We start from the raw sequence: 13,625 nt of genomic DNA on the forward strand, positions 1-13,625 counted from the left end.
TTCATTAGAAAATCAGCATAAAGACATTAGGAAGCAAAGTGGTGACTTCCCTCTGCAACACCCGCAACCTGAAACATAGGGAAGTTATAGCCAAAAGCAACTCTCAGATGCCGGGCTTATGGAAGTACATTGTATGTGGTTCTGGGATGTATCATTTCAGATGGCAAGCAGGGCACCAAAAGCTTCAGTGCTCACTTGCATAAAACACATTTGCTACACACCCAAAAGCTTCCTCCCTCCACAGCTGTGCAGAGGGATCTGAAGATGACAAAAGAGACTTGGCAGGGCTTTCTCTCCTGATGGAGAAATAAGAGGCTTGATAGACCTCTTACTGGCTGTAAATGATGTTGCTAGCTCCATTTCCATCTAGAGATCATGGAGTGTGTAGGTCAACCCCATGACCTGTGGTGGGAAAACAGGGCTCAGTTGAACTTTATGGTGATACCCACCTATGGGAGGATGGATAATGTTTTATTTTTTTAAAAGGTTTGTTAAAAAATAATCAAAAAGAGCCCTTTTGCATTACAGTGATAAACAGAAGGATCCCAAATACTGTCTCCCTGGTGTGTTAATGTTCTCTACCACACCCAATGCCTATAGTCAAACCTTCATCTTTTGGTCTGTCTACTCCTGACAAAGCCACAGCCCTTGGGTAGCTTTGAGGATGAAAGGAGGAGGGGGAAACTATATCTACTCCCCTTGAGCTCCTCAGAGGAAAAGTTGGATATAAGCATAATAGTAAACAAAGAAAAAAAGAACTGATAAAAAAAAATATGTGTAGCACGACAGCAGTCCAGAGCTATAAAGACATTTTGCCATTGATTTTAGTGGGATTAAACTCTACTCTAAAGGGGATACATCTGAATCAAGGCTGACCTATCTTTTTATTTATTAGTAGTATAATTGCTATTTCCTCCCCTGCTGGGATACTATTGTTTCATCACCATTTGTTTTTGTTTTTGTTTAATTTCATGTTTCTGTGTGTTTGAAAAAGCACTACATTTTCCATGCCCCCTCACTCAGTGCTAAAATGAATAAATTCAGCCCAAAATGGGAAATCTCCTGCAACCATTTTGGGTGAGTGAGAGTAATTGTTGATAAACGGTGCCATTCCAGGTCATTTGTCAGCTTTGTTTCTGTCAAATTCTATAAGCCTTAAGATACTCATTAGTGAAAGGAAGTTTAGACATACTTCACGTACTTTGGGGTTTTCATTTCTCAAATTGAAAGTGAGCTCTAGATTGGTGAGGAAGAGATCAGAAAATTCAGGGTACATATCCAAAACTTCCAATAGGTCTTCTCGTTGGATCTTGTGCAAGTCACAGTAGGTTAAAGCCCTCACATCTGCATTGGACTTTCCTGGTTTTGCATAAAGATGGACCATCTCTCCAAAAATATCATTTTTGCCTGCAACAATAATTGGGGAATGGGGGAACAAACACATTTACACATGGCCTCCTGCCATATTACAAAAATAAGAAACAGGACATGTTCTCCAAAAATCTGTGATCTCACATCTACAATCGGATGTCATATGGGCTCAAACAAATTGCATCATGTGATTATGCTTCTTGTATATATCCGCTTCAGAAGGTCCTCATTTTGTGGTGACAAGCTACAAATATGGTGAGGGAAATATGTCCTGCATTTGCTCAGAGGCATATTGCCTTTTATATCATTCCACATTTTCCAAGACTTATTTGCTTGGTTACTTGTTTGTTTATAGCATTTTTTATCCTACACTTCAGATGAAAAGACCCCCAAAGCAGCTTACCGTACTTTTCAGTGTATTAGACGAGGGTTTTTTACTCCAAAATAAAGTTAAAAAAGGGGGGGGCGGGTGTCATCTTATACATGGGTAGTGCAGAGGGGGGCGACAGACGACTGGTTGCATCCACGAGCAGGATCTAGCTATTGGGTGGGTGAATGGTGTCTGCTGCAAGGGCTGCTTTGGATTGGCTACTGCTTTGTCAATTGGGTGGGTTATTTGTGGATGTGGCAAGGGCTGTTTTGGAGTGGCTCCCACTTCGGCAATTTGGCTTGTGATTGTTAGCGTTTGTCAGTTGGGTGAGTGTTATTCGATCAGTCATTCCTCCCCCCCCCCAAAAAAAATTGCTCAACAACTCTGGTCAATTCTCCCCCCCAAAAGCTCAACAACGCTGGGTAAGCCTCCACAGAAAAAGATCAACTACGCTGTGCCATCTCCTCCCATTTTCTTAAATTTGAGCCCCCCAAAATAGGGGGCATCTTATACATGGGGACGCCTTATAGATGGAAAAGTATGGTATATAAGTTCAATAACAACAACAACAGCAAGACAGTCCCTGCCCATAGGCTTCAAATCTAAAAGACATAGCACAAAAGGAGATAGGGATAGGGAGGGAGGAAAGCAAGCAACCTCAGCCATCAGTTCTTAAAGTCGCAAACTTCTTATCATTACCAGCTTGCACAGAAACAGTTCTGGGAGAGGAGGAGTCAAATGGAGTCAATCTCTGAGCCAAGCTAATAGAGGGGACCCTATAGTCCTTTCTCATCTCTCCCTTTGCTGCAGCCAGATGCAATAGTCAATCAGGTAGCTTAATGTAAGCCTCCTTTTAGGGATCTTAAATCTGTTCTTATGAACTGGACGTTTCTCTTTCATTAATTCTGATCCATCTGCAAGACCAGTTCTTGTCTAAAAGGGATTTGTGATGCAGCTTTCTTGGGTTTCGCCAAATTTCCAAATGCTTACCCAGGATTGCCACCACCATATCATTCTTGAGGATTTCGATGGAGCCTCGCGACAGGAAGTAAAGCGCAGTCAGGATATCACCAGAGTGGACAAGGGTGTCTCCGGGAGGTGCGTGCGTCGTCTTAAACTTCATAGCCAAAGCCCGGAGACAGCCTTTACTGGCTCCCTGGAAAGCTTTGCAGTTCTGAAGTAAACTTTGGTTGAGGTGGAGACAGATATCTGCTTGTAAACATTCTGGAAACCCCTTTAGGACCTGACGAAGACAAGGCGAGAGTTCAGAACCAAACCGCAAATTGGCCTCGAGTTTCTGACATCTTTTTGCTCAGTTAGGAAGCACTTAGGGTTGCTTTTTTTTTGGGGGGGGTCATTCAGCTCTTCTGGCTATGCTGCCTAGATAGACAACTGGTATAGAGCAAGCGATAGAATGAGGTCAAAATGTAATCAGAAAATGAGCTGGGAAAATTGGTGTGGGTGAGCAGATTCTTGCGCTGATATAGTCTAGTATGCGGCAGCTGCATATTGTACTATTTCTTTCGATGGGATAACTGAATTCACATGACTGCGGCTAGGTATTGTGCATGCTGATGTGTGTAACTGATGCTTTCAGTTTGAATTACAAATCTGATCTGTATTTATTGGTTAATGGTGAAATGACCCATCTTGGTCAGAGATGGTCCCTTGCCTGACTGCTCCTACAACATGTGTGGTCAGATCTGTGGAACACTGAAAATCCTTCTTGCCCTTTTCTCACAGAGGTGGCAGCAGTGCCGAGTAAGAACTGATGGGTACTTGGACTGGTCCAGAGAATAATGTGCACCCCACTTCTCTGCTTTACAATTCTCTGCCAGTAGGTCAGCCAATTCAAAGTTTGACCCCATTTTACGCATGGGTGCATTGGAATTGTTTTTTAGACGTTTAATCATTAGTGTGTTTGCCACCCTGGGCTGGGCTCCTTTGGAGGAATGGGGTAGGATATAGATTTAATAAATAATACTTATAGCAACAATAATGATTCATAATAACTTAAGTAATGGTTGCAAAATTATATATGTGTGTGTGTGTATATATATATATATATATATATATATATATATATATATATATATTCATAAGCTGGTATTGAAAGTGGTTAAGGTCATACATATGCTATACATTTAAAGTTATACCGCTTTAAGTTTGGGATAGCTCAGTTGGTAGAGCATGAAACTCTTAATCCCAGGGTTGTGGGTTTGAGTCCCACGTTGAACAAAAGATTCATGCACTGAAAGGGGTTAGATCAGCAGTTCTCAACCTGTGGGTCCCCAGATGTTGTTGGACTACAACTCCCATCATCCCTGAGTTCTGGCCTTGCTAGCTAGGGGTGATGGGAATTGTAGTTCAACAACATCTGGGGACCCACAGGTTGAGAAAGGCTGGGTTAGATTAATGACCCTCGTGGTCCCTTCCAACTCTACAATTCTATGATTCTATGTTCAGTGGTCCTGGGTTTGTTAAGGGTTCTGAGAGTTGTTAGGAGGTTCATCACAAAGCTGCAATTCCCAGCACCCTTAACAAACAACAGTTCCCAGAATTCTTTGAGGGAACCCATGATTGTCAATGTGCTTTAAACATATGGTGTGGCTGTCCTTTTTGCTATGCAATTTATTCCATATCTGCTAATCAATGTCAATAATCTCATTCCCTTTATTAGATAAATGCTATTCACAGTTCAGTCAGTGAGGCAGAATTTTGCAGCTGGATCTGAGAGAAACAGACTTCAATTCCACCTCAACCAATAGGTTGACCATGTGTCCTACTTTAGAGGTAAAAACCTCTAAGGTAAAATCCTCCAGAAGAACTGTCTGGTCCAAGTCTGGTTGAAAGATAAAGAACCAGAACAAGGGATAGCATTGTAAATTGGAGTAATTACCGGTAGGTCTAAATCTGAATTAAAACATATACATTTTCATACACAAATTTTATGCAAATTTTATCACATTTTGTCCTCTTTTTGGATGATGCATTCCCTCTTTTACAGCAATTAGTAAGTGACCACCATAGTAAGTGACTGGCTGACTCTCAGCATTGTAGCTATTTCTCATTTACATGAAACCTTGCATTCCCTGTATATTATGCTGAACTGGAGAAGCTAAAAAAATGCATAGAATATCTGGACAGAAATGGCTTTTTAGGGCCAACAGAGCAATCCTATATGTGTTTACTCAGGAGTAAACCCTAATTGTGTTTAATGGAGCATACTCCCAGGTACGTATGCACAGAATTGTGGCCTAAAACATATACAATAGATTAGATTTTATTAACTATCAGGTGGGTCTATTTATCCACTATTTAAGAAATGTGTCATATCCACAAATACAACATTACTCTTATACATGATGTTAATGATGTAGTACCCAAAAATGATTATAGTAAATCTTCAGGCTTAGTTATTTCAATAGGTTTTTGTTTCACTTCAGCACAATAAAGGTCTGTGCATCCATTTAAGGTTTTGTTACAAAAATATCAGCATCATGTCTCCAACTTTAACAACAGCAAAAAGCAGCCGCAACAAATTAATGACTTATATTTGACATGAGAATATCACTTCACCAAAGCCAAGCTATGATTCAAGAAATGACCTTAAATAATTATTTTGACATGTTTTCTATGATTTGGAAGTAAACAATAGAACTTGCACTGTGAAAGAACAGAGAACATTGTTAAAACAGATGTTCATACAAAAAGTTGAACAATTCAAGGACTTGGGACCAGATGTGCCATTTGAGTAAAGAGAGGTAAGAATCTCAACTAGGTTTATTTATTTAGTTAAAAAAAGATTATTTATAGTGGTTGTTCATAACTATAGCCATGCTAGAGGTCAGTCACCTTTTAAATTGCTTATGTATGTATGACTGGGTCATGGGTCCATTTAATTGTTTATATGACTCAGACATTGGACTTAAGTTAGTAATGCCCATTAATTTCAATGGGTTTAAGCTCAGTTGAATACCAGCTCCTGACCATTAAATAAAATGTGCTCTGAGGAACAGTTGAGAAGCATTTCCCCATCCCACTCCTTACATGGCACCCCTGTTCAGGACACAGAAATCTACACATCTTAGAAGAAGCCAGAAATAGGCAAAAGATAAATAGGCAAAAATCATTTAATAGGCCACACAAAGTCAACTAAATCCAGGGCTTTCTTGTGACAGTGCTTGCCACTACAGAATACCAGAACCTATATATTTTGCTGCCCATGGCATCCATTTTGTGCTGGCACCAACGGACACATTTATCAATATATGAGTACCAGTACCTCATTTTAAAAAACAAACACAGCTCTTACTATATCTAACAAAACTACATCCAGGGTAAAATGGTTGCTGTATCTGAGAAATTGCTTTGACAGTCCCATATTAGGACATGCAAATTTATGCTTTGGGTTGCAATAGTATAGTACCCCAAACAAATAAATATTGTGCTGTACTATGCAATTGCAGAGATACACACCAGTGTGAATGGTTTGGGATCAAGTTACCTTAAAAAATGAAGCTAAAATTTGGACTGTAACTAAAAGGGACACGTTCGGAATCAAAACAAAGAGATATAAGGAAGGGAAATAAGAATAGATAGATAAAAGTGTTGAAAATACAGAAAAGGTAAAAGAGAGATTGTGCGCCCCCTAGGGGAGAGAGCTGAAATTAAAGCTGACTATTGAAAAATAAACTGCAAAATGTTGGGAAAAAATGGGAAAAAAGCAGGAGGGACGCCAGGAGAGAGAAAGGCATCCCGTCAAGAGGAAATTAGAGATTTAGACATCTTATGGTTAAAGATCAAGGAGGAATTTAAGCAAAATGAATTACATATGGAAAGCAAATTAGGAGAGATACAGGAACAGATAGACAGGAAAATAGAAGGCGCTGTAGGAGAGCTCTCTAGTAAAATCCAAGACTTGACAGCCAAGTCAAAAATAATTGAAGAAACAAATAAAAGAACTCAAAAAGAATTGAGGGACCAAAAGAAAGAGACAGAAAAATTAAAGGATGAAATAAAAGACTTAAATAAAGCGCAAGAGCAAATATGGGATAATTTAGCCATGACAGAAATGCGTCAGAAACAACTTCATTTAAAATTCAGAGGTGTAGCAGAAGGAGCAAACGAGAATATAAGAGAAAGAATGATTAAAGAACTTGCAAAATGGTTGGAGATAAAAGAAGAACACGTAGCATACACGATAGAAAGTGCGTTTAGAATAAGAGTGAAATCCCAACAAACCAAATAAAAAAAAATTCCGGTGACTGTTTAGTTATATTTAACTCAATAGAAATGAAGAACACAATATTAAGAACAAGCTACAAAAGAAAATTAATGATTGGAGGCTGTCCAATTATCATTTTTAAAGAAATTCGAATCATGATTCTGCGCAAAAGGGAAGGATACAGACAATTAACAAATGTCCTGAAGAGAAAGACAATACAATACAAATGGGAATTCCCAGAAGGGATTTCGTTCTTTTACAAAAACAAAAGGTTCAAATTGACAGACATACAAGAAGTGGAAAAGTTTCTGAGAAGATACGAAAAGGATCTTGGAAAAGAAGAAGAAAGACTTGGAGGAGGAGAGATGGGCATAGAGGAGAGGAGGGGAGGAAGGGGGAGAGAGGCTGAAGGAACGGAGAGGAAGAGAGGAGAGGCAGAGGAAGAAGTAGAAGAGGCGGAATCGGGGGAGGAGGAGGAGGGGAAAGACGAGGAAACCATTGGAAATAGAAGTACTAGAATTTAAATCAGAAATTAAGATAAAGCGTACGCTAGATAAATATTGAAATGACCCTTAAATTTTTGTCTTGGAATGTGAACGGTTTTAATGAAAAGTCTAAGAGAAATAAATTTGAGAAAATTGTGAAGAAAAAAAATATTGATGTGATTTGTTGCCAAGAAACACAAACATATTTTAATAAATAAAAAGTTGGGAATAGAGTTTATCAATTCAGATTCTAAGAAAAAAAAGGGGTAGTAATTTATGTGAAGGAGAAATTAGAACCTAAATTAGTATGTAAGGATGAGGAAGGAAGAATCCTAGGAGTACAAATTAATTTTCAGGCAGAAAAAATCAATGTGGTAACGGTCTATGCGCCAAATACAAATAAAATGGATTTTTTAAAGAAATTAGAACAAACCTTACTGGACCTAGAGAATAATAAATTGGTTTTACTTGGAGATTTAAATGGAGTGCCCACACCAGAATTAGACAGAAGTGCGAAAAGGAAGAATTTAAATCAAGGGAAACTTCCAAGATCTTTTAATGACCTCGAGGAAAATTTAGATTTAATAGATATATGGAGACATAAAAACCCCATGACAAAACAATTCACCCACTTTTCAGAACCACATCAGAGTTGGAGCAGGCTGGATCAGGTTTGGATCTCAAGAGAATTAACAATAAGAGTGTCGAAATGCGAGATACAACCCAGAACACTATCTGATCATAGCCCAATAATGTTACATTTAAAATGGGAGACCCAGGGTATGTATAGATGGAGAATGAACGATTATTTATTTGAAAAAGAGGAAGTGATTGAAAAGGCTAAAACCACCTTGAAAGATTACTTTGATGTGAACATTAACAAAGAAACAAATATGGACATAGTATGGGATGCCAGTAAGGCAGTGTTAAGAGGTTTTTTGATACAACAAAATAGTTATAGAAAAAAGGTGAGAGAGCAAAAAAAAGAAGAGTTAATTACACAAATGAGAGAATGCGAAAAGAATCTGATAAAAAAACCAAATGACGAAAGAAATAAGCAATTGTCTAAGATGTTACAAACACAATACTCAACATTAATAAATCAGGAGGTGGAATGGAGAATTAAGTTAATGAAACAAAAATTTTTCGAGTCTGCAAATAAAACTGGTAAATTTCTGGCGTGGCAACTAAGAAAAAGGAGAAAACAAAACGTAATCAATAAAATAAAAGTAGAAGAACAAGTCTTGGAAGATCCTAATGAAATAAAAAAGAGCTTCCTTAAATTCTATGAAAAGTTATATAAAAGAGAAGAAGAAGATATAATAGAAATAGGAAAATACATAGAAGAAAATAGAATTAACAGCATATCGGAGGAGGAAAGAAGCCTATTAAATAAACCCATAAAAGTAGAGGAAATCCAGGAGGCGATAAAGAAGACGAAACTGGGGAAAGCGCCGGGGCCAGATGGCCTATCGGCCAAGTATTACAAAGTCTTAGAAGAACTTTTAACACCGGTGCTCTGTGAAGTAATGAATGAGATTCTAAGAGGAGGAAGAATACCAGAGTCCTGGAAAGAAGCACATATTACGCTAATACCGAAACCTGACTTAACATCAAACAACATTTTTTCCTCTTTACTTTTTCGTGTTCTGTTTGCCTTTTTTGTTGTTTTAATGTTTGGTGTTGTGTAATGAAACCAATAAAAATTATTTAAAAAAAATAAAAATGAAGCTTCACTCAAATTCAGATGGCCAGGCCAATTCTATGCCCGCTTACTCCAAAGTGCCACCTATTTCCACAGTACTCATTTCCTTGTAAGTGTGCCCAGGGACTGGATTCTAAGAAAAGTCTCATCATTCATGGCATGAAAGCCTTCTTCAGCTGTTCTTCGGCATTAACACATGAGGAGAGACAGCTGCATTCTCTGTCACTGTTCCCATCAACACTTTCCCGCTTTCAGCCATGATTCACCCCCTCATTCCACATACTGATTATATGGGTATAAACAGTTTGTGAGCCACTAAAACCTGTTAAAGGGGAACCAGTCTTCACTCACTTCCCTTTGAGGGTGTGCCCACAGACCAGGGACATTTTATTGTACGGAATAAGTTTTGGCAAAGTTTTCTGATAGAATGCCTAGGAACAAGCTTATTTTATCTAGGACAACAGCAGCCTGTCCTCATCTTTACCTGCCAAAACTAGTTAATGTAAGATATGCTTAGTCATTAAGAATAGTCAAGCATTTTAATAATTAGGAATAGTCGACTACTTTATATTGCCTGAGGGTCAAACAATTTTAACAGCGCCTCAGGCTTCACTGGGATCACTTCCAAAAAGTGTGCTTCAGGAACACATGTTTTTCAGACCCATTCTAAAATTTCTTCAATTTCTACATAATGTAAGCATGTTATAAAAATTTACTTTGTATACCCATAATGAGCACAGAACCATCTGACCTTCTTAGAGCCCTCTCATTCTGAAGGCTCGCTGGACAATTTAAAGGATAAAATAGTTTCGTGGCCCTCAAACCTTTCTCAAGTCAACCATCTTCTAAGCTTGCCTGCTTCTCATATCCAGCACAGATGCTTGGTCGAGAAAGTGGCTAGATGTACTATTTACAAGATGTGTGTGTGTGTGTTAGTTTTAGCCCACTGGAGATTAAGGGTGGGGGAGTGGAAGAGAAGGACTTGGGGAGAGGGCGGGTAGATATGGGGTGGTGGTGGGGAGGCTGAATGAGGAGGATTATTAGAGAGAAAGTGAGGGTGTTCCTTTTCCACTGCATGTCATCTGCAATAAATGTCATGGCTGGGTGGTTAAGATCCAGGATCGTATAAATTCAGAATTTCTGAATTTGTTAAGTATATTAACTGCATTTACACAACAACAGGGACTATATATGTAGCAAGAGGCTGATTGTAATAATTGACTCATTTCAGAGGGGTAGCATGAGTGACACTTTTGCCTCTGCTGCTGGTTCACCTCCAACTGGCCTTGAGATGACACTGGAAGAGTTAACTGAAATGGGTAAGGAAGGAACTCAGGAAAAGCATATAAGGAAGGGCAGGAGATTATGGCCAACTTCTATAAACAGCACACAGAAGATTTGAAAACTCCTGTCCTTTTCAGCATCCCAGATGCCAGTTGACTGGCCCATAATTTTACATGCCAGTGGCTACTCAGCTTTTATAGCCCTGGTCATAAGAAGCAATATTTTCACAATGACAGTTCTGCTGGTGCATGCAGTGTTGACAATGACCAAATTATATTCTTTTTATGTCAGCATTTGGATCCCAGTTATAGTAAGTCCCAAATCCACTCTACCCAACTGTTGCACATTGGTATGTTATCAGTGGCACAGCTGAATTGTATGACAAAAGAAATGGAGAAGTAGAGAGAAAGAAATGAACAAATTAATTAGACTCTGATCATATCTCAATACAAGAATGACACATTTTCTTTTTATGTATTAGTTATTCAAAATAGGGCTCGGAAGGACGTTTCCTTCTTTTCTAAGGATCATAAGGATTTGTTTTCATGAAAGGAGCTACAAATATGTGAGCATTTTCTTTCTTATGTGAAAAATAACCTGTACGCTTTCCTATGTATTAAAACAGTTCTAAAAGCAAAGATATATATATATATTTAAAAGGCCTTTCGCTGTATTAAGTAGGGATATAATTAAATAATGCATGCATTTGTTTTTCACAGCAGCAACTGTTACTGCTCTGGACCTGACTTCGTTCACTTTGCAGAACTAAATCTTGCCAAATAAACCTTACAGTATTCAAGCTGCCTGCCTTTAGATGCTCGTACACGTCTTCCAAATCCCACTGGTGTTGGCAAGAATTCTGCATGCAAGTTGGATGAGAATGGGATCCCTCCTAGTTAACCATCATGCAAGGTCAAGCAGCTCAAAGCTTGTGTGAGTCTGTGACGTCTGCACATAGTTCTGATCTTGGGACAGCAGTGGGGAAGGGGGAACCATTGGTGCTTGCCAGTAGCATGCATGCGGTGTGAACGAAAAGGCACCAACACAAAAGAAAGCACAGAATGCTAGGCATGACACCTTCCTTTGAATGTGACATTTTTACAAAATAGCTAACCATATGCACAGAACCTTTTTTGGGCAGAGAAGAGTGCTCAGAGCTGTGGGGTCAATAAGTGAATAATACATCCATGGATAATAAATGTGGCACCTTCAGAAAGGTTTTCGGTTTAAATCGTTTCGGTGCTGGGTTCGTTTTTTGCCCCATGTCTGTTTTTGCCAATAGTATTATTATTTTATTTCGTATCCATCACATTGTCATGCAGAAAAATGTTACAAATTGAAACAGAAAGCATTAAAAACAAGTATGAAACTCAACAGTTAACATGGATAATCTTTTTTTTTTTTTTACACTGGAATTAAATTGGATATAAATACCTCCTGCTCTTACCAGTGGGTGGTGTTATTCCATGTATTTAGGTATGAAGCAGACAAGAAAGAGATAAATCTTTCATAAGTACAGCATACAAAAGACAGTTGGCATATCAACCTTGCATTCTTGCACTAAGGTGTGCATGTATATATATACACATATACATATATCGTATGTATTCTGTTTAGATCACTCATTTAGTTATTGTTCTAAAACTAAATGTATTTAATTTAATGAGAACATTAAAAATAAAATATTACAAAATAAGCCACTAAACTGTGTTTATTGTTTGCAATAAACTGCATTCAATACTGCTTTCCAACATATAAAGTCTTACATCATGCACAGCTTAGCTGAACAACCATCCGGTTGGTATTAGACTTATCATTTAAAATAATGCACATTTCCAGGTAGGTTTCACATTTATTAGGCTGTAAACTTATACCAATTTACCTGGCACTTAAATCTGAGTAGATACACCTAATGTTGTGCTGTTAATGAATGCCAATTATACATTTTATTAGGAGCATTTCTGCCACTAAATGCCCTACGAAGCAACTGGATACAGCTTTACCAATTGTATCTCAATGACTTTATCCAACAGTATTCCATGGGCTCCGACTGATATTCATTCAAGCTGAGATGCTTCTGGTGGGGTCATGCAAGCTACAGCTAAAGACTCAGGAAACTAGAGCAGGTATGGGGAACATTTAGCCCTCTGGATGTTGCTGAATGACTACTTCCATCAGTCCCACCAAGCATGGCCAGTGATGGTGAGAGTTGTAGTTCAGCAACATCCAGAACACTTGTATAGAGCAACTCTTGTTGGGATGCAACCTCTAGAAGTTGAGAGTGGAATACAAAGTTCCACTAAGGAGGGCACTCTTTCGGTGCAAACATTTCTGCTTGGCTGATGAAACAATCTCCCCCTTCTCCCACTCTGCGCTGCTCTGGGCATTCTCTTGACCCCACAGAGCCAATTTAAGGGGGTGAGGGTTTGCAGGGACAGAAGAAGCGGGAAAGTCCTGTAGTGCTAGTGGGACTTATTGTGGAGGAGTTTGGATTTGACATCCCGCCTTTCACTCCCTTTAAGGAGTCTCAAAGCGGCTAACATTCTCCTTTCCCTTCCTCCCCCACAACAAACACTCTGTGAGGTGAGTGAGGCTGAGAGACTTCAAAGAAGTGTGCCTAGCCCAAGGTCACTCAGCAGCTGCATGTGGAGGAGCGGAGACATGAACCCGGTTCACCAGATTACGAGACTACCGCTCTTAACCACTACACCACACTGGCTAGTCAGTGTAGGCAACTATCTAGTTGAATCCAGCCCTGAATGCTCCGCTTAATTGAATTGGTCCCCATGGAAATTGGATTAAGGTGTTTCTAGACAGAGGGCTTTCTGAGTCTCAGCATTCAATGCCAGACACGTAAAAGCCATAAAAGGATTGTCCTTCTTCCTGTGCTTATCAGCACTAGTCTCGACAAACTAACTGGGGTTTAGCAGGATCAGTGCTGGAGGCACTATTCAAAAGAGAGACTGCGGGGCAAACCTTTATTCTAATTGGTACCACTTCCTTTTGATAACATGCTTTCCACTTCTGGCTTAATGACATTAGGCAAGGTCTCTTTGAGACTCTGACTTAAATGGTACGAATTGGTGCTGTAGCGTTAAACCAGAAGTGGAAATAAATGTATCAAAAGGAAGGTGCACCAAAGGATTTTCACATCCTTCTGAAGCACATCTCTCATCGACTTCA

At 39.1% G+C, this 13,625-nt stretch overlaps 1 protein-coding gene across 10 annotated transcripts in view; it reads right to left on the reverse strand.

Moving 5' to 3' along the window:
- The window catches only part of KCNH7 (potassium voltage-gated channel subfamily H member 7), a 253,924-nt gene that overhangs the window by 21,264 nt on the left and 219,035 nt on the right, over positions 1-13,625 (reverse strand). For 9 of the 10 annotated variants that reach the window (XM_053408426.1, XM_053408431.1, XM_053408419.1 and 6 more), the window contains 2 exons: positions 2,732-2,984; positions 1,202-1,407 (listed from right to left, as the gene is read on the reverse strand). In XM_053408426.1, coding sequence (XP_053264401.1) covers positions 1,202-1,407; positions 2,732-2,984 — 459 coding nt within the window. The remainder of the gene's footprint in view (positions 1-1,201; positions 1,408-2,731; positions 2,985-13,625) is intronic. The other variant, XM_053408375.1, reaches the window with a different exon arrangement.

The sequence above is a fragment of the Podarcis raffonei genome, chromosome 1 (assembly GCF_027172205.1).
Source record: "Podarcis raffonei isolate rPodRaf1 chromosome 1, rPodRaf1.pri, whole genome shotgun sequence".
Lineage (NCBI taxonomy): Eukaryota > Metazoa > Chordata > Lepidosauria > Squamata > Lacertidae > Podarcis > Podarcis raffonei.